Genomic DNA, 21955 nt, shown 5'->3' with positions numbered 1-21955 from the left:
AAACCTGAAAGGGGCCTTTGCAAACAGTTAATAGCTGTGTTGATTACCCAGAACAGATAAGAACCTGCTTAGCTAGAGAAGAGCTTGTGCGCATGCGTGCACATGTGCACTGCTGCTGAATAGCATGCCATGGGGTGAAAGGTCAGGTCAGGAAGTTTCCAAGGGCCCTTAAAAAAGTTATTTGGTCCCAATATTGTTATGTTGTCTAGGTTCTCAAGTGGCACGTGGTTCTTCTCAAGCCTTATAGTTTCCACATCAACGACCCCCAATATGTAATTCATGTATTTGACCGTGTGAACCCCCATCTGAAAATAGTTTGTGCCAGGGACCAGTATTATAGCCCCCATAGGGCCCATACAACATTTAGACCAAGATTCATGCTGTTAAAATGTTTCAAAATAGCATCGCGGCACATTGTGACATCCACTGGTCTAGGGCAGGGCCCTGAATTTGAAGGGACTCGATCCCCTGGCTGCATCTGTCCTCTGAGGCTATGGTGATCAAAAGAGTACAGTCATCAGTTTCATTGTATTAAAAATCTGACCCGTCTGAAGTGAGTGGTGCTGTACTGTACTTGTGATGTACCGTTAGTGTTACTGTACTGTTGCAGCCCTATTGGAAATCAGTCTTTTATGTCTGTGTATTGTCTACAGTGAACATTATCTTCACTACTAGTGAGTACTCAAGCCTAAAAAGAATAATTTATAATCAGTGACAAAATAAATGTCCCTCTTCCCCTTTTAGATGCAAAACCTTTATTCTTTTCATACATACACATACAAACTGAAGTGTACTGTATGTTTGGGGAAACATACAGTAGCATGTTCATTGTCGCTCAGTGGTGGAAAAAGTACTGACATTTTATTTAAGTAAAAGTATCAATACCGCAATGTAAAAATACTCAGTTACAAGTAAAAGTCTGGTATTTAAAATGTACATGAGTGAAAGTACAAAAGTATTGGCATCAAAATATACAAGCACCAAACGTTAGAAGTGCACAATCACATTATGCAGAACGTCCTGTTTCACAAGTTATCATATGTCTAAAACATCATGTACTTACAGTATACACTACAATGTTTTTTCTCTTTCTTTTGCATCCGTAACAATTACAGTATTACATTCAGTACCAGTAACTGGATGTTTGCAGACATTTCACTTGTAAACATTTTTTTAGTTTTCTAGAAGGCTTAAATGTGCTGTTGTGGAAGTGAAAAAGTAAAAAAAGGTAAAGTTCCATATTCCTATAGCAATCACTGCAGCATGGTTTGTTCAATGACAGGCTTCTCCCTGTCTCTTCAGTAAACGAAAATCACACTAGTGTGAAGTGAGGGGCGATCTTATCAGAATTTGCGTCGTCACCTTTGTCTTCTACGCAATGTTTGTGTTTCAAAATTGTCCATTCATTGTCAATGGCATTTAATGTTTGTGTTGGGACAAGGTTTGGGTTACACACACCAAAAGCTGGAAAATACATTTCCAGGTGGGCTACAAATGTCATATATCTCTAATCAGTGAGAACGCCAGACAGAGCATTTATCAGCTTGTGTTCCAGTTTAAAATTCTGTCTCTTTATTTGTTTAATCACTTCCAATTTCCAGCTGTTTATCCTATATATGTTCTGTTTACCGACAAGCTGGAGAGATGGGGAGACACCTGATATGAACAAACACTCCATAGTAATGGTTGCTATGTTAATATAGGACAAGTAAGACGCGCAAACGCGTGAAGCGAACGCAGCTCGTGTGTGTGCATGTCTGTCTGTCTGTTTTCTGTCTGTGTGTCCGTCCCGCTGTTACTGTATATGTGGACCTGGCCCCTTTTGTTCCCATATATGGAGCTGAGTGATTCACAAATCACTCAGCTCCATATATGGGCACAAAGGGGACACACACACACACACACAGACACACAGACACACAGACAGACATGATCTGCTAGGTCTCATAGTAAGTCCTCATTGCATTCGCAAATGCCGGATAAATCACCCCTTTACCATGTATAAGAATAGATGTAACTATAGTTACCTCTATTCTTATACATGGTTCTCGACAGGACAAAAGTGAAGGTAGCCTACGTCTAATGCAAGCAAAATTATAATGTTTAAAGGTTACCTTTAACAGTTCTGATAAAACTGGGAACATTTCTAAAATTCAACATACAAATTCATTTGTACGTATTTTGGAGTAAAATATAATTTTAGTCCAAGTATCACAGTAAAATATATGTTGTTGAAAAAAAAAACAATCTTGTCTCTGGCTCCTCACAAAGCCTCTTTGATGAGCGAGGAGAGCCTTTTGAAAGCCTGTTGAAAAGACATTGTGAGAAACAAGAGAAACAGTCATGGACGTGGAAGTCACTCAGCCGACAAAAACACAAATGCAAACACACTAAGCTATACAGCAAAGTTGCTGTATAGCTTAGTGTGTTTGCATTTGTGTTTTTGTCTGTCTGCATTTTTATTGAGTGTGAATGTATAGTACAGTACAGTACACGAGTCTGTGTTGTTGCTGCTTGTGTGTGTGTGTGTGTGTGTGTGTGTGTGTGTGTGTGTGTGTGTGTGTGTGTGTGTGTGTTGTTTACCTCATCGATCTGTTGTGGCGTGGACAAAGAGAAGGCCGCTCTGACATAGGGACAGGGATCAGAACTGTTGATCGTGAATACACCTCCAGGAACTAGCAGCACCTTTTAGACACATACACACATCCCGTAAAGAGGGCACTTTTGGACCCAAAATAGCGAAATCTACGATCTACAAGCTCACAACGCGTCGCACTGCGACGCGTTGAGAGCTTGTAGATCAGCTATTTTCAGGGCGTACGACATGGATTTCTAAACAAATTTGTTCAACGCAAAATACTGTGTTAATAAGTTCAGGAGACTTCGGAAAAAAGCAATTCTCCTGAATGGTGCTTCCGCCATGGCATGGAAAGGAGAGGAGGGCATTTGCATTTCTTTCACCATAGTAAATGCTGCATTCGTGGTCTGGAAAGGGCAGTTGTTTTACAGACGGGTAAAATGTCTATGTGTGTGCACATCCCTGCATACACACACACACACACACACACACACACACACACACACACACACACACACACACACACACACACACACACACACACACACACACACACACACACACACACACACACACACACACACACACACACACACACACACACACACACACACACACACACACACACACACACACACACACACACACACACACACACACACACACACACACACACACACACACACACACACACACACACAGAGGCCCAGAGTGGGGTGCATTAGAAACAGACGTCAACCTCCCAGGAACTACTGCCCAAAGTCCAGCAACTCAGTGAAGCCATTTAGGGTAATTATTACAGCCTCAACTTGTGTAAGACTGAAATTTATGCAGACAGAACAGAAGGGCTCTTGTGAGCTTCCTTCCAGCCCTATACATACCGTAGGACCACAGTGGAAACAATTAAGTCCCAGGGACTTTTTTTGTGTTTATCCTTTTAGTTCAAATCTCTCACTGTACGTTTTTGTGCCGTTTACATTTCTGTCTAATAAAGTATTCAATGAATCAATGAATATGCCAAAATGTAATCACTTATTAATGAAAATGAATTAAACAAGAATTGCTATTCACTTCAATTGTACAATATTTAAGTTAAACATTTCAAACAAAATAAAACTCATTGGATGCAGGCACGCACGCATACCTTCTCCTAGATGGCTCGTCTCCTACAGAGAGCCACCCCGTAAAAAGCCTATTGTTCGTTTCACATGGCATCAGGCCAATCAGCAAGCACGATTTAGTGTGTGTGCGTGTGTGTGTGTGTGTGTGTGTGTGTGTGTGTGTGTATATGTATGTGTATGTACCGTATGTGTATGTGTATGTGTATGTGTATGTGTGTGTGTGTGTGTGTGTGTGTGTGTGTGTGTGTGTGTGTGTGTGTGTGACTGTGTGTGTGTGTGTGTGTGTGTGTGTGTGTGTGTGTGTGTGTGTGTGTCCTGTCTGCGTGGGTGGGAAAACACTGGGCTACTAAATCTATGTGCTTGTGTGCACAATGGCTGCTTTCCTGGGTCACCCCACACTCCATTCAGCCACAGGCTGCTAGGGAGCCTTGCCCTGGGTCACCCCACACCCCATTCAGCCACAGGCGGCTAGGGAGCCTCGCCCTAGGTCACCCCACACCCCATTCAGCCACAGGCTGCTAGGGAGCCTCGCCCTGGGTCACCCCACACCCCATTCAGCCACAGGGTGCTAGGGAGCCTCGCCCTGGGTCACCCCACACCCCATTCAGCCACAGGGTGCTAGGGAGCCTCGCCCTGGGTCACCCCACACCCCATTCAGCCACAGGGTGCTAGGGAGCCTCGCCCTGGGTCACCCCACACCCCATTCAGCCACAGGCGGCTAGGGAGCCTCACCCTGGGTCACCCCACACCTGCTAACACAGTGGTGCTCAACCTGTGGGCCAGTGCCCAACGGTGGGCCATGAGGGTAATAGCAAGTGGTCCCCGTCTCCCAAATGATATAGGCAAAACACAAAAAAGATTGTGATAATGATTATATAACATTAAAGGCAGGCAGTGCCATGATTTTTGTAAAAGAACTATCTCCAGTTTTTCACGTGTTTATGAGGTGACAGTACTTCATTAGACTCCTTGGTGTGGTTGTTATGTGCAATGATGTCTTCCTTTTGTATTTAGGGTTTCTTCCTGGAGGCTAAAACCTTGACAGTCAAACGTGCCAATGAAAAAACAGTGATATTGTGACATCATACTATCATCCCCTCCCCTAACCCCTCCCCCTTTATCATTAACACAACAGCTGTGGGTGCGGCTTCAGTTAAGGTGGATCACCACCCACCATTTGAACAAATACTGTACACTTAAAGAAAATAATAAGCTTCCTCCTTATATAATAATAATAATAATAATAATACCTGATGATCATGTTTTAGGGTGGAAAAAACCATGGCACTCCATCTTTAAAACCTTTCAAATTTTCTGTGTTACTACTCGGGTTGTTTTTAAAACAGGCTGATAGAAACCCAGCTGCAGAAAGAGAAGGACGAAGAGAGTCAGTCAGACAGACAGACAGACAGACAGAACATTGACACACTGTGGACTCATTTTTAATCGCCAAGCGTGATGAATGGAGAATGACAAGGCAAAGTAAAATAGAACTGTGTTATTTATAGATGCCCTTACGCCAGCACTTAACCTCTGTGAACTTCTAATCTACATACATTATTTAATTCCCTTGGTAGATATACATCTTTGTATGTGTACGTGTGTGTGTGTGTGTGTGTGTGTGTGTGTGTGTGTGTGTGTGTCTGTGTGTGTGTGTGTGTGTGTGTGTGTGTGTGTGTGTGTGTGTGTGTGTGTGTGTGTGCGTGCGCATGTATGTGTTGCCCTTTTTACAGACCTCCTTCTCCAGTGCCTTCTCCATAATGAGCTGCTGTGTATCTGGGATGCCCTTCAGTTTCATCCAAAGGAACATGCCTGCCGATGGGACATGCCACTCAGCCAGACCTACACGCACGCACGCACGCACACAAAAGAAAGAAAACTAGAGTCCGGGTGCAGTGCTTCGTCAACAGAACTGCCCTGCGGTGACCTTTTGACAGGCACTTAATGACAGATTAATGACAGCTTCTCCAGAAGGTCTTAGCAATACACAGCAGTCTGACAACACAACAGTACTTCAGTACTAAGAACAGTACTAAGACCCACTGTTGTGACAACACAACAGTACTTCAGTACAAAGAACAGTACTAAGACCCACTGTTGTGACAACACAACAGTACTTCAGTACAAAGAACAGTACTAAGACCCACTGTTGTGACAACACAACAGTACTTCAGTACAAAGAACAGTACTAAGACCCACTGTTGTGACAACACAACAGTACTTCAGTACAAAGAACAGTACTAAGACCCACTGTTGTGACAACACAACAGTACTTCTGCCCAAAACACATTCAGTTTATTGAGTACAGCAGCATACTGTATATACAGTATATATTATTCATCTGCCGTCGGACAGAAATCAGCATGTCCAAAATATTAACTTTCCAGAAAACATTTAAAAAAGATCTAAGTTGATACGGTGACTTTAGTTAGGAGGCTTTTGACCACTAATGTGGAGATCATTGATTAGAAAGACGAAGTCATTCTAATCAATGATAGAAACCCCCCCCCCCCAGCTATCTCCATCATTGGAGTTAGGTGGTTTGACCGACAGCAGAGCAGAGTCGATTATGGGATGTATGGGGCCGGCCAAGCATGGATTAAATTGCGTTAAAAAATGTAATCTAATTCATTTCACAAATGAAACTCAATTAACTCAGTTAATTTGACAGCCCAGGTTTCTGCCCGACATGGAGGACACAGTATAGTGTAGTATGATTCAGTTTATGATTATGATATTATGAGTGCAGCATACAGTATATATATACACGTGTAGTATGATTCAGTTTATGATTATGATATTATGAGTGCACCATACAGTATATATATACACGTGTAGTATGATTCAGTTGTATTATGAGTGCACCATACAGTATATATATACACGTGTAGTATGATTCAGTTGTATTATGAGTGCACCATACAGTATATATATACACGTGTAGTATGATTCAGTTGTATTATGAGTGCACCATACATACATACAGACCTGTGAGCCACTTGTCTGCGGAAGAGATCATGGCATCCCGTTGTTTCCTGTAAAACTCGATTACACTGCAAGAGGAATGCAAAGTGTTTCACACACTGCTGACGGACACTGGTCCAAAACATACACTGAATCAGCTGACAGCTGTGGCCACGTACTGTACTTCAGCATGCAGAGGGAGAGAAACGTCAAAACAATACAAACCATTGATAAATCTTGATAGCTGTTTTTTAGCATTACATGATACAGTAATGTAGGTTGGCAGTCTTGGAGATCAGAATAGGACTAATAAGAGCCTTGTAGTCTAATAACGGCATCGCTTTGATCTTACTCGACTCAAAGAATAAAAACAAAACAAAAAAAAGATTCCTGATTGAGATAGAGTAAGATCGAAACGATGACAACAGGTGTGGATTGTCTTTTTATAGTTCAATTCAATCATTGTTTGTCCAGCAGCACCTGGATGAGAGTGAACTGGATGCATGTGCAACATGCATGAGATCTCCAACATGAGCTGAGCTCCTATTGGTCTAGCAGCGCTTTAGCTGAGCTGTGACGGGCATAGCAGCGTCAGCTGAGCTGTGAATGGTGCATTATCTGGGCAGAGCCTTCGGGGGTTGTAGTGTCGTAATAGTGTGGAGGAGAAGAGGAAAAAAAGCCACGTACCCATCTATGTGGCTCAGAAAGCCCTCCTGTCCCCAGCTATGCAGCAGCTGGGATACCATGAGCTGAAAGAGCGATAGAGAGAGAGAGAGAGACAGAGACATTGAGAGAGACCAGAATGGTAACAGAGCCTTCATTTAGTATCAGCGGTAACACCTGTGTGTGGCATGTGTGGCATGTGTGTGCATATAGCGGCCATCACTAACTAAATAAAGTTAGTGAGTGAGCACATCTGACAAGGTACAACGTGACGCACTGTGGCACGTTGTTGTAAGCTTATCATGCTTGTCCTGCTGTGGCGTGTTGTAAGCTTGTAGATCTGCTGTCTGGAAGTCATGAACACTCATCATTGTGGAACACTCATAACTACAGAAAAGATCAATTCTTGTCTGTGATGGAATGTTACAAACTCCCTTCACCTTTCATGATCTCATTTTTAAATGACTACTACACCTTTTGTCAAAGACTGACTGACTGACATTGTATATGATTTACAATCAGTCAGTCATAGACAAAAATGATACCCATTCTATGAACATAGTAATACACACAACGTCTAATCTCTCTTTTTCCTTATTATTTTTTGCTGCAAGGATCCCAGATTGCAACACTGACATGAACAATAATAAGGCCATCACACATTTAGCACTTTGAACTTATGCCATCTGGCCAAAGATACAGAACTTCAGCCAACAAACTGCCTCATTGATGATGATGTTTTGTGTATATTCTGGTGACATCATTTGTTGTGTTATGTTGTTATATGGTTCTGTGCTTTTCTGTTGAACAGACTGTGAAGATGTTGTGCCCCTGAAGGGACATTATTAATATTATTTAAACATTTTAATTACTAATAGTGACAACGATTGGCAACAACTTGCTATTAGCATCATCTGACAAGCCTTGAAATGGAACACCCAAGGAAAACACAAGTAATAGCTGAAGAAGATGTGTCCAGGCAGAAATGCCTGGACATGAGTATAGTGGGGATTTTTTTTTCAATGGCCTATACTCTTTACAATTTATAATTTAGGCATTTGGCAGACGCTCTTAATCCAGAGCGATTTACAGTAAGCAAGAACAAAAACATGGTAATACATCAAATACATAAAAATAGTCATCATCAATGATGATCATACGGAAGCTAAGAACCTAACAGTGGAATATCTATATAATGAAACTATACGTACACACTATAGAGTGCTATGTGTCTACATACAATTCTATCTGAGTTACTGGCTCTCTCTCTCTCCTGTCTGATTCCTCCTAGAAGTGTTTGTTTTCTCTGTGCAAATAATGCAACTCAATTTACATCCAGTGACCAAACAAGTTCAAGGTTCTATGAGCCACTTTTCCTGTTGTTACAGTCCACACTAAAAGGAAACGGTCAGAGCTCACTCCAGAAATAAACAAACATTAGGACGATGTGCTTGCTAATGTAACGCATTATTATTGCATTATTATATACTTATAATATGCATTATTAACTTGTTTTAATGAAAGAACCTAGTTACAAACTGACTAGTAATGCATTTTCTGTTTCCATCCATCTAGATTTGACTATTGTACCTTTTTTTCAAATGACAGCTTCAGGGAGATTCAACATGAGCCCTAAAATGCTGGGTATGTCGCTGTTGATCTAATTCAGTGGAAGCAGCATGAATGAATAAGGAAACAGAGGGTGGAGTCACCTGTGTGAAGGTGCTAGTGTGCATGGTAGAGGCCTGGATATGAAGCACCACCCTGTCCACCAGAGGCTTGGGACCGGTCACAAAGCCTATCCTCAACCTGAAATCACAAGATAAGATACACCATGTTGTTGTGCATTCAACCACACATGCGGGTGCAAACACACCGCTCGTTTGCATCTGAACAAAACAAAGGCGTGCACATGCATACACTACACACATGCACAGCTTCTGGGTTACGCAAGCATGTTCAGCATGCTCTCGCAAGTGCAAAACCATGCAATGGAAATACGCAACGTAAAACAAACACACATCCAAGTATTATATAAATTCTCTACACACGGACTAATGGTACAGAGTCTGAACAGACTGTATACAGAGTAGATTACTAACATAATATGGGTTACTAGAGATATGGACTAATAGTACACACCAGTAGTAGTCCATTACTCTGCTAGAATGTTTGTTTCTTATCTCATTTTTTCTTTTACTTCCTAGAGGTATACTTGTTTTAACACAGCTACAGTACAGTGGCCTTGTGGGTTAGAGTGTCCGCCCTGAGACTGGGAGGTCGGGGTTCGATCCCCGGCCGGGTCATACCAAAGACTGTGAAGAAATGGGACCCAGTGCCAACATCAAGGGTTGGATTGGGGGTAACTCCCTGTGACATACTGTACTACTAGCGTCATGGGGGTGTACTTGTACATCATGTCATGTCATGTCATGGGGCGGCAGTGGCTCAGGGGTAGAGTGGCCTGATGGGAACCCATTTTGAACCCTGGCTCCCCCAGAATTAGTGTCCTTGAGCAAGACTCTGAACCCCGATGTGCATGGTTGGTGCCTTGCATGGTTTCTGCTGCCATCGGTGTGTGAATGGGTGAATGTAATGCACAATCTCTGTAAAAGCGCCTTGGATAAAGGTGCTATATAAATGCACCATTTACCATTTATGTCCAGGAGGTGTACTTGTACATCAAGCTGCCTCACGACTCACGCTACAGAAACAGGAGATAGACTCCCGAGTCCTGCCCTAGGCTCGGAAAGGCTTACAGTACATGTAAGGCCAAAGGTCCATTGCAGCCATCGTGTCAGCGTCAACACAGGGAATGTTCCCTGTTTAGTGCTACACTGCCGACGTTGCGTTGCATTCACCCTGGTTAACTTTTTGATGCCGAACGCAACGCATTTGGGTAGAACTTTGGCGTAACCGGATTATTAGCTAATCTTGTCCTTGGCCATTTATTTTAGCATTAGCAATGTTGTATGCCTTCTAATTAATCACTTTACAAATGACGGCCAAATACCGGTACATACAAAAGCAAACATATACTGTATCAAGGCAATAATAATAATAATAATAATAATAATAATAATGTAAAACTATTAATAAGTAACTAAATACAAAATAACTAACAGATTTATTTTCCTGACAATGTCAAAGCCCACTATTTGGGTGAGAGTCTAAAAACAGAGTTCGTTACTATGCCAGCATTATTAACGAACTTGTTTGTTTCCCTATTTCCTGTTTTGCTTAGAGCCGAGTCCTGTTTTTCCATGCGCACGCACACGCGCACACACACACACACACACACACACACACACACACACACACACACACACACACACACACACACACACACACACACACACACACACACACACACACACACACACACACACACACACACACACACACACACACACACACACACACACACACACAGAGAGAGAGCCCAGGGATTGCACTGCAGTGCAGGGAGAAGCACAAACTAATTAAATAGTTGTGTGAACTGTAAAAGCTGGTCAGGCGGGCCCTGACTTGTTCAGGGAACCCTTGCTTGTTCATCTGCGGCAGATCATGACATGCACTTAAAGACAAACGACAGCTACATTTAACTCACAATCACGTGTCAGGTGAATGTCTATTGCATGTAACGTGCACGCCCACAGAAGAACAAACGTTATACAACAGGTCGTTTCGAGGAAGCAATCTGATTGGTTGAAACTTGAAACAGCCTTCTATCCATGCTTCAAACGAGCGTAATAGAATACCTAATCAAAACAAAGAAATCGGCTGCTCTGTTCTCCCAGAGCGCAGCAGACAGGGTTGCTAGGGTTAGCGAGTATGGCCCCATAGCCTCCAACCGCCACCCCACACGTCCCATACGAACCCTCAAAGTAGACACAAACAAACTAATCTAGGCATAAACACGAATCCTTCACAGAAATGTAGAGTGAGAGATTTAACCCTTTACTCACCCTGAGGACAGGATCTTTGAGAATGAGTCTGTTCTGATGATCCTTCCATCGACATCCATGGACAGGAACGTAGGGGCCCAGGGCTGTCAATTAACAGAACACACTTCTGTTTTATCCCACCATTTTGCAACCCATTTTTTCACCCAGTGTCAATTATCTAATGTAATCCTGGGCTCTACACTCCCTCCTGCCAACATGGGGAGAGCAACGGACTAACCTCATGCCTCAGTCAATGCATGAGACGTCCAGGCTGCTTCTTTTCACCTGACAGGGGGGAGTTTCCCCGGTTGGACGTAGCGCGCGGAAGGAACACGTTATAGAGAGCAACAGAACAGACAACACTGAGATGAACCAAGATTAACATACTAAATGCAGTCACGCTAAATGCATCAACTCCATATAAATCACTGTATGACAAATAGCAGAAATAGACGATCTATACACTCACAATGCGTCCATTCGCAAACACAGCGTCTTGTTTCTTTAATGTTGGAGAAAAAAAACTAAATTTGAACAATTTCCCCAAAATAGGTTTTAATGAATAATGAAATGGATAACACTTTAACTCAGCGATCATGTGTTCAGTGTACTAAACTATGTTTAGTTTTAGTTTAGTTTAGTTTATTTGCACATGTAAAATAATAACAACAATATGGTAAAATAAAAAAAATACAGAAAGCAAATATTTCAAATAGGAAACAAGATTCGTTACATGCATGATGTGCTGGAAGTGCCAAAAAAAAACCTTATCGAGTGGCCTTCCCATATAGAAGCTACACAGTTGAGCTTAAATAACAGAAATTAAGATATGAATAATATTGCTAAACCTAAGGATTGTAAATAATAATAATAATAAAAAATATTCTAATAATAAAATATCAAATAATAACATGACTAGGGCGTGTTGCCCAAGCTTGTTAATACAAATTGCAGTAATTGTCTCTTGAAAGAGCAGAGACTAGTACAGATTTCTCATCTTTGCTCTTATAGCTGTACGTTGTCGTCTTTTGATACTGTAGCATCCAAAAATGAATGAAATTAAGTCATGACAGCATATTACTTTTTTTTGTCTTTTGAGGGGGTTCCAGGTGGTTCCCAGCTAAATGATGGAGATTTCCTGTTTTTGGCTATATACAAGTGTATATTTGTACGTCTCTAAATGTTATGATGAATTGAAAACGGTGGACCCTCTTGTAAACAAGTGTAATGCTTTATGGTATCGTCCACTCACAGTTAACAGTTTTTGTATTGAGTTGTGCTTAATTTGAAATGTACTGTAATTCCGTAAACTGTTAATAAATACAATTAATAATGAATAAAAGTTGCTAATGGACCCTTATAGATCTTTAACTCTTGATTTGGTTCCATTGTACGCTCTCACGAGTTAAGATTATTGTTAAACATCTGCATTACTTCATTTACAAGATGTCTACACTATTAGAGAATGTAGATTTTTATATATCTTTTTTCATCAACCTGTTATCTCTACTATGGTACCACATCTAAATCTTATCCAACAACAACAACTAAATATTCTTTAGTTTTGGGTCTGAGTGGCTAAATGTCACTTGTGGTTCGTGGCTCAAATGCTGAATAAATAATGGACCTTGACATTATTAGTCCTCGGATTAGTTCAATTAACCGTCGCACCCCAGTGTGCCATACTGTACCTTTTCAAACTGTAGGAAATAGTACGGGTCGTCCTCAACGATGAGCATGTCATACTGTCTGGCCAGCTGGTGGAGGAAGACAGGGTGGAGGTTAACGAACACCATGTGACCACAACACACACAGCGGTCTAATGAGCACTACCACACACACAGTGAGAGAGAGAGATCAAAGAGGGAGGTGGGAGTGAAAGATGGAGAAAGGAAGGAGGGAGAGAGAGAGAGAGAGAGAGAGAGAGAGAGAGAGAGAGAGAGACAGAGACAGAGAGAGAGAGAGAGAGAGGAGGATAGAGAGTGGGGAGGACAAGAGAAAGCGGGAGGGAGGGGAGAGAGGTGTGTGTCCTTGATGCAAACCTGATGAAATCATGTTTGCGTTTGCAAGAGTGCGCGTCTGTCTCTCTGTCTGAATTGTGCGTGCGTGCGTGCGTGCCTGCGTGCGTGCGTGCGTGTATGCGTGCGTGCGAGTGGGCAAACATTTGTTTGTTTGTTTGAAAACTGACATACACAGATTTAAATTCCCTGCCAAGTCACATAATCGCTGTCTTTGCACACACAAATTACATGACTATATTCAATGATAATCATATTTTCATAATTTGTTATGGGGCAGGATTAGGGCAAATGGCTTGGTTTTTGTCCCACAATTTTGAAACACATTTTCTTACCCAGTGTCAATTATCTAATGTAATCCTGGGCGCTACACTTCCTCTGCCAACCTGGGGAGAGCAACGGACTGACCTCATGCTTCCTTCTATGCATGAGGAGTCCAAGCCGCTTCTTTTCACCTGACAGAAGGGGAGTTTTCCTGGTTGGACGTAACGCGTGGAAGGAACAACTGTAATCAACTGTAGATTTAGTCGACAAAAACTAGACTAACACTAAGACACTCCAGGTGACTAAAATGTGACTAAAACTAAATGAAAACTAGTCAAGAGACAATAACTAAAACTAAAATAAAAATGTGCTGCCAAAAACAACAGTGGTTGAAAACCAGTGATCTAGAGACGTCTGAGGACACCTCCTACCTCGTACACCTCCCTCTTCCTCTGCGTTGTCATGGAGGCGCCGGTGGGGTTCCCACCGTTGGGGATGGTGTAGAGGACCCTGGGAGCGGAGCTTCCCGGAGTGTGAACTTCAGACGGGTCCCACCGAGACAGCACTTCCTTCAGGCCGGAAGGGACCATGCCGTGCTCGTCGCTGGGGACGTTAATTATGTTGCACCCCAGTGGCTGAAGCTATGGGGAGAGAGACAGAGAGAGACAGAGAGAGAGAGAGAAAGAGAGAGAGAGAGAGAGAGAGAGAGACATATTGAGACCTGAGAGACCACATTCTACAAATGTCTTCTAGATGCTGACAGTTTTCTGGAAAACATATGTTTCTATGTCAGACTTGGTTCTCCAACTTTTTCATGTCAAGGACAATAAAAAGCAAGGCTTTTGCACACCTACAGGCGACAGGTGCATAGGAGAGGGTAAAGTGCCCGACAATGAAAAAGAACAAACACCCGCACACTGTCTTCAAATGCAGTGAACCAACTTTAATAGGGAAACAGCAACGTTTCGGCCATCATCAGGCTATCTTTATAAAGAAAAGATAGCCTGATGAAGGCCGCATAATGAGTGCGTGCGTGCGTGGGTGCGTGCGTGGGTGCGTGCGTGCGTGCTTGCGTGTCTTTATGCACTTAAACGAGGATGACAAGTTATGATTTCTATTACCGCTGCAAGTGTTCCTGAGTATGTGGGGGCGTCTAGCAGGACATTGTCTCCTGGGTTCACCAGCATCTCAAACACCTGCCAACAATGACAACACAGACAAGCATAGACATTATTTACACCAACACTCTTTGATTAAAACCCCCTTGTGATACTATTATAATTCACAACAATAATTGAATAAAGCAGAAGAATAATTCACAACTGTAAATGTTATGTTAGGCCATGCCCCGCTCTGTCAGTTGTGAAATAGTGTGAATGGAGCCCCAGCAACACTACAATTTATAATTTAGGCATTTAGCAGACGCTCTTAATCCAGAGCGATTTACAATAAGCAAGAACAAAAACATGGTAATACATCATATACATAAAAAATAGTCATCATGAATCATACGTAAGCTATGAACCTAACAGTGGACTATCAATATAATGTAACTATGCGTATACACAATAGAGTGCTATCTCTACATAAAATGCTATCTAAGTTACATAAGTTGAGCTTTTGTATACGCCTGTAAGGTCGTCGAGGCTAGTGCTACACTAGTGGTTTTTTGATACCATTTGTAGGGAAATTGGCATGAAACAACTGACCACTGACACAGTACTGTAAATGATACCACTGACAAGAGGTATCAGTGCAAAAAGGGAGCCCTTTCACAACAGTTTCTAAGACCTTTAGTTTAGGCTGTAATGAAATACCCTTTTTTCAACCTTTATTTAACCAGTATAAACACATTGAGACTGTGACACTAGAAGTGGGAACTGGCCAAGAGGCAGAAATAAAATTACACTTCAATACTAAATCATAAATGTAAAATTTTGGAACAGCAAATAAAACAACCATGATACACCTCAAACACCCGATTACTGTATGAATTAAATACAACAAATCACCAAAGTGCTAATCTTTTAGTAGCAGGGCAAAATATACAATGTACAAAATATAAACCGAAATAATAAATATTCTGCAGTTAAAAGTCTTCGGAACCTGTGATAACACACTGATAGCATCCCATCCCTTCCACCCTGCACACACATAACCAATATAGTCTATTTTTACTTTAGTTTTTTAGAAAGCAGAACTGAACCTAGAACCAAGATCTGTTGCCTTGGCAGCTTTCCTCTGGGACTTTGCACCCCCTCCTGGCTGAGGTTGAACTGCAGACATTAAAAGCCATGAGAGATAGACTTTGCAACAGTTAAACTAATCTATAGTGAGGACACTCTTGAACAAGGACAGATTAAAAAGCCTTTATTATCTAGACAGGGCTATCGCCGCTATCACATAAAGACACCAAACGCGGACCGGTTTCGACAAACTTATCTATTCAATTGAAAAACAATACAATTATAATAATAAATAACGTGACGATAAAACAGGGCACGAGTGGTTAAAAGATTTGTTGATATAACAAAATATATCGATTATTCGATTCATTGCAAAAGGAATTGAACAATCGCTATAACTCAAACGTCGCAGACCTATATAGACAGAAAGCCACAGTCTCGTGCCGAGGATGTGACCAGTGGTCGTACCTTACAGAGCCCCTCCTGACTCCCGGTAGTGACCAGTGGTCGTACCTTACAGAGCCCCTCCTGACTCCCGGTAGTGACCAGTGGTCGTACCTTACAGAGCCCCTCCTGACTCCCGGTAGTGAGGATGTGACCAGTGGTCGTACCTTACAGAGCCCCTCCTGACTCCCGGTAGTGACCAGTGGTCGTACCTTACAGAGCCCCTCCTGACTCCCGGTAGTGAGGATGTGACCAGTGGTCGTACCTTACAGAGCCCCTCCTGACTCCCGGTAGTGACGCACATGTCCATCTGTCCTCTCTCTGGACTGTAGTCCACGGTGGGAGGCGTGTGAAGGCTAGTCTGCAGGCTCTTCATCCACGTCAGCAGTTCTGGTATGCTATAGTAGGGAAGGATGTAAACTAGAATTACGTGATGAATAATAAAAGCTCTAAGAGTTCCTTTTGGAGCCTGGTACTGTAGCTGTAGGCCGAGGGGACAGTCACACTACAGATGATGACACTGAGACCCCTTTTCCACCGGCTGGGAACCAGTTCAGTTCAGAACCTGTTTTTAGTCCATGAGCCAGACGTCCAAAATAGGAACTTTAACCCATTTAGACCTGAGTCAAAAACATTCACTTTGAAAGAATATATTATTCAAAGATTTGCGCCACATTTTTACGATTTTTCAAAAATAGCAGACCTACAAGCTCGTAGCGCACCACTCGGTGGCGCGCTATGAGCTTGTAGATCTATTTTTCAATAGCTAAATTATAAAAGGGGTTCCTGCCCCAGAATGGGTTAATTATGATTTATCAAGTCGACAAAACTTTTGGACTGCAGTTATCAGAGAGCACACGTCTGAACAACCTCCTAGCCGTCAGTATAGCCAGTCCAGTAGTGCCAGAAGTATAGGACTTAGGGCACTACAAGCGCTATTATATGATTGCTGTCGGGGGATAATCTATTGATTCACTAGAAAAACATTTCTCACTTTAAAACCTCTTTATCTCCGTGTCAGTGTTTAGTCAAACAAAACCAGGAGAATAACTGTCACCTCGGGCCGCACTGTTTACAAAGATGCCCATAAAGGTTTGATAACTTGTGATAAGCATGCGTAAACCGATAAACAGCACGTTCCGCTGTCCCCGTTAGAATGGCTGGGGTGCAATGGGGCACAAAGAAAACGCATCATAGCTTTTGCATGTCCATGGAAATAGTTTTTTTCTTTTTTTTTGCCATTCCATTTGTGAATGCCGGTAATGGACCAGGTGAATGGAAAAGATGGCGAATGCGACCTTTTCTTTTAGTTTTTGGTCTTGTCTCAAAGTGTCAATAAATAAATAAAGTGGATTGGATTGGATTGGATTGGAAAAGCATGAAGTGACTTGGTGGACACTTTTTTATGTTGTAGCTTTCCAAGAGGCTAGCTGTCTATGAGAGGGTCTGTGTGTGTGTGGTAACTGGAACAAAACACACCATTTTTTCACAGACCGCTCGCCCCCAGTTCTTGTATTCTTACATTTGTTTTACTGAGGTTAAGGTTAGGAATAAGGTTAGAGTTAGGCATAGTTTCTTTTACTGCGTTTACGTTTAAGAAAAAGGCTATAGGTTTAGGCATAGTTTTACTGCGGTTACGTTTAGTAAAAAGGCTAGGTTTAGGCATAGTTTTACTGAGGTCACGTTTAGGAAAAAGGCTAGGTTTAACCATAGTTTTACTGAGGTCTGGTGGTGACTGTTCCAAGGTCGCCGGATGCATTTTGTATGCACGCTGCCAGTAGTCCACAGAATTACCTCCACTAATTGTTTTTTTTTTCTCTTCCCACATATGTTTTATACTTCATTCCTTGCTGAACTGTGGCTCCCTCCTGTGAGGTCGGACACCTATCATATTTTGCGTAGGCTATTAAAAAAATAGTAGATGTACAAGCTCACAGCACGTCACTTTGTGCCACGATGCCAGCTTGTACATCGGCTATTTTTTTAACATTCTTGAAAATTCTTGAAAGTGTGAGAACTACTGGCTTCAAAACTATATTAAAAAATAGCGAAAATAGCAGATCTATAAGCTCACAACTGAGTTTATAGAACAAAGTTGAGAGCTTGTAGATCAGCTATTTTCGGGGCGCAACCCAGCACTCTTTATCTACTGGAGATGCGGTGTAACGACATGGATTTCTAAACATATTTGTTCAACACAAAATGGTGCGTTCCAAGTTCAGGAGAAAAAAAGCAATTCTCCTCAATGCGGCCTTCCAGCATGGCATAGAAAGGAGGGCATTTCCATTTCTTTCACCATAGTAAATGCTGCATTCGTGGTCTGGAGAGGACAGTTTTTTTTCTTCAGACGGGGTAAAAGGGCAGGGGCTGAAGCCCCCTTTGATGTCTATGTGTGCACGCTGATAACAATGCCCCTCTACTCACCCGTTGGATGCCGAGTACTGCAGGGCCCTCTTCATCAGGGTTTCATCAAAGGTGACCGTTTGCCCGGTCTTGGTCTGGATGGAGGCCGACAGGAACGGGAAGGTGTTGGGGTTCGGGGCGCCTCCGGCCAGAGAGATCAGAGATGGTGGCGACCGCTGCTGCAGCTCAGCTTCAAATGGAGGTGGATGGGAGTACAGAGAGAGAGAGAGAGAGAGAGAGAGATAGAGAAATAAATGAATACTTGGCCCCCTCCTCCTCTTTGAGGGGCGCTAACATTCAAACATTGAAGACAAAAGTGAGGACGGAAATTGTGATTAGATGTATGATGACGGGTGTGATTTTTCTATCTACAATTCAAATCTAAATGGCAAACATAAGCTCACCATGTGCCAAAAAGTACTTCATAAGCAAGTTATTACATCATACCAGCATACCATGTTGCTATCAAATTTAGACGGACGGACGGACAGACAGACAGACAGACAGACAGACAGACAGACAGACAGACAGACAAGCAAACAACAACATAATTCTTACTCAGCATTCTGATGGCGGAGGGCTTCCGTGCTGCGCTGACAGCAGTCAGAAACCTGGCGTAGTTCATGGTTCCTTAAATGAAGTCAGTGTGGTGGTGGTTATTACACCATCTGTATTAAACAAGTTCGACCACGTTGTGTTTGCCTGAGGCAGTGAAGCATGCTGCAGTCTGTACTGTATGGGGCAGCACGTGGTGGAAAGTAACTAAGGACTTTTACTTTACTTGTACTTTTAAGTACAAATTTGTACTTTACTTGAGTATTTCCAATTTCCAGTACTTTTACATCCACTCCACTACATCTCAGAGCCACATTTTTTACTTTTACTCCACTACAATTGATGGGAATATTTCTAAAGGACTGTATTAAAATAAAGACTATGATAAATAAGGAAAGGCTTCGATAGCAGAGAGCTAGAAGCTTCGGAACACCGGAACTGTATAAATACTTTTGGAAGTAATCGAATTACAATAAAATACCCTTCACTGGAATAGAAGCAGAAGGCTTGTAACTTTACAGAAATGGTTATGAAAACCTTTTGAACTATAATGAGTAAAAGTCAGAGTATAACAGAGTTAACCAAAATACCTTAGAATGAATTTGACAGACACAAGGAAGACAATTCCAGACAAGCAGAGCTAGAAGGAGGTTCAATCAGATATATTTACCATTGTACCGGGAGAGAATAAGGTAATCCGGACAGCGTTTCCACAAGGATCTCTGACCATGTCCAAATTGAACATGGTTAATATAGCATACCGTAATGAATACACCGGAAAATGTGTTGAACAACAAGGTCAAAAAACATATTTGTTTACAAATGGACAGATAATGCGGACAGCGTTACGAATATTGCATACAGGAACTATCTCACGGGGCAGAGATAGTCCGGACATGCAATATCAGTTAGTGGAACCGGGGGACAGGGCATAACGTCATTGAGTGCAGTTTGCAGTCTGTTAGAGCGAATACTAACTTCAAGGGCAGAAACACAGAAGCTGGGTGTTATGGCAAATCTACCAACGTTAGCTAGGAGAGCAGTGTACTATTTTAAACTCTGGCGAGGCCAGAACCATACTATTTTACAGTCAGTGGGACAGCGTGACATCAAATGTCAGTCACAGGGCAATACATAATCCATAATTTGGCAAGACCATAGGAGACACCGGGTCATAAGATTAAAAGACCAAAGGACTCATGACCATCACGCACAAAACCACAGAAAATACCTAACAACAATTATTTGAAAACTTTAGTTACTAGTTACTTTGGCGATTTTAATTTTGAAATCAGGGGACCCTCAGGGGTCCTTGAGGGAGTTCCAGGGGGTCCCCAGCTAAATGATGGATGAGGATCAAATGTACCCTTTATGGGTCTGATTTGGTTCCATTTGTACACTCTCAGATTTAAATTAACTTTGATTTTACAATATACATTGGGGGTCCCAGATATAGAAATGGGGGACAGTATATAGCTTAATTCGAGGTCAAACTGGGGGGTCCTTGAAATGAAAATGGTTGAAAATCACTGCTAGAACTGTGACACGCTTTCTCTTATGGCGGGGGGGTGGGGGTCCTTGGCATATTATATTTTCAAATGGGGGTCAGTGGGCTAATGAGTGTCAATTTGGGGGTCCTTGACATGAAAAGGTTATATATATATATATATATATATATATATATATATATATATATATATATATATATATATATATACATATACATACATACATACATACATACATACATACATACATAGGGGCACATTATATCCAAGTGATACATTTCGAAGATATTATTATTGCTGTTCTATCCAGTGCTACCATGGAACTCTTTAGGGGTAGATAGATCCACAACCATGCAACAGTGCATTTCAAGTCAATAGCAACTGTTACTTTGTGGACGATCCAAGTACTACACTCGTTTACAACAGGGGTCCAGTCCACCTGGCATTTTCAATGCATCCCACACAACAATTACACTCTCATTCTCATAAGTTTAATATCTTATAAAGCTTAAAGCTCACAAATCGAATTAGTAGCATGAGCACGTTGTGTTTCCGTGACTGACCTTGTGTGTGTTGGGTGCCGTGTCCAAAGGGACGATGGTCAATGTATTTCTTAACTCGCCTACCAGCGTTTCAACTGGACACTTGGTGAACTACATTTCCCGAGCATGGACATAATGTACAGTTTATTACATTAGCTTACAGTAAACTGCACCAGTCTAGTACAGTAGTACCAGCATGTAAAAGTAGTTTACTGTTCTGTATAACTGGACTATATGATGAATATAATGTGGACTGTACAGCAGTCTGTCTGTAAATAAAACGTTACGGCAGGTTAAAACGGTTAAAACCTAAGGTTAAAACAAACAGAGCTCCGTGTTTACAGTTTTTACACACACAGCGCCGCCACTGCGGCTTGTCGCCACTGGAGGGCAGTGAAGTAATCTACCAAGCCAAAACAGCCGCATCATCGGTACTATTTTGTCAAAGATTATATTTAATCTACCGGTATTTACAAGCCTTTACTTTTTTATATAGGCCTATATATATATATATATATATATATATATATTGAATTTTTACGTTTTCACATATTATTAAAGTATTAAAAGCACACAATACAAGAAAACAAGAAAAAACAAAACAAAAACAAAAAAGAAGAAATGGCAAGCAGCACATCACAGTAACCAAGAAACTATAACGCAATACAGTTAGCTATTCATTCGCAAAAAGAAAGAAAGAATTGTCTGAACAAAACCAATTCAATTTAAGGAAACAAATTACCCTCGGCAGTGCAAAATGAC

General features: G+C 41.8%; 1 protein-coding gene across 4 annotated transcripts; it reads right to left on the bottom strand.

Moving 5' to 3' along the window:
- Nucleotides 1-1617: 1617 nt before the first annotated feature.
- aadat (aminoadipate aminotransferase) lies at nucleotides 1618-21419 on the bottom strand. Of its 4 annotated transcripts, none has more exons than XM_080791861.1 (14): nucleotides 21215-21419; nucleotides 19147-19218; nucleotides 18610-18778; nucleotides 16451-16583; nucleotides 14677-14751; nucleotides 13987-14196; nucleotides 12965-13030; nucleotides 11295-11377; nucleotides 9039-9135; nucleotides 7351-7412; nucleotides 6688-6752; nucleotides 5435-5541; nucleotides 2584-2685; nucleotides 1618-2305 (listed from the first exon to the last, which is right to left on the bottom strand). In XM_080791861.1, exons 2-14 carry the CDS (start codon nucleotides 19211-19213, stop codon nucleotides 2264-2266), a joined length of 1278 nt encoding a protein of 425 aa, XP_080647987.1. In that variant the 5' UTR covers nucleotides 19214-19218; nucleotides 21215-21419; the 3' UTR covers nucleotides 1618-2263. The 4 variants fall into 4 exon arrangements, with proteins under 4 accessions (XP_080647987.1, XP_080647986.1, XP_080647988.1 ...); XM_080791860.1 differs by having other exon boundaries at nucleotides 19147-19256; nucleotides 21215-21417; XM_080791862.1 differs by lacking the exon at nucleotides 21215-21419 and adding an exon at nucleotides 19814-19865.
- Between the last annotated feature and the right edge of the window lie 536 nt (nucleotides 21420-21955).

Source organism: Protomyctophum bolini (assembly GCF_963924005.1).
Source record: "Protomyctophum bolini genome assembly, chromosome: 20".
In the NCBI taxonomy this organism is placed as follows: Eukaryota; Metazoa; Chordata; class Actinopteri; order Myctophiformes; family Myctophidae; genus Protomyctophum; species Protomyctophum bolini.
The sequence above is the reverse complement of the archived record's forward strand: the minus strand, read 5'-3'. Positions and strand labels throughout refer to the sequence as shown.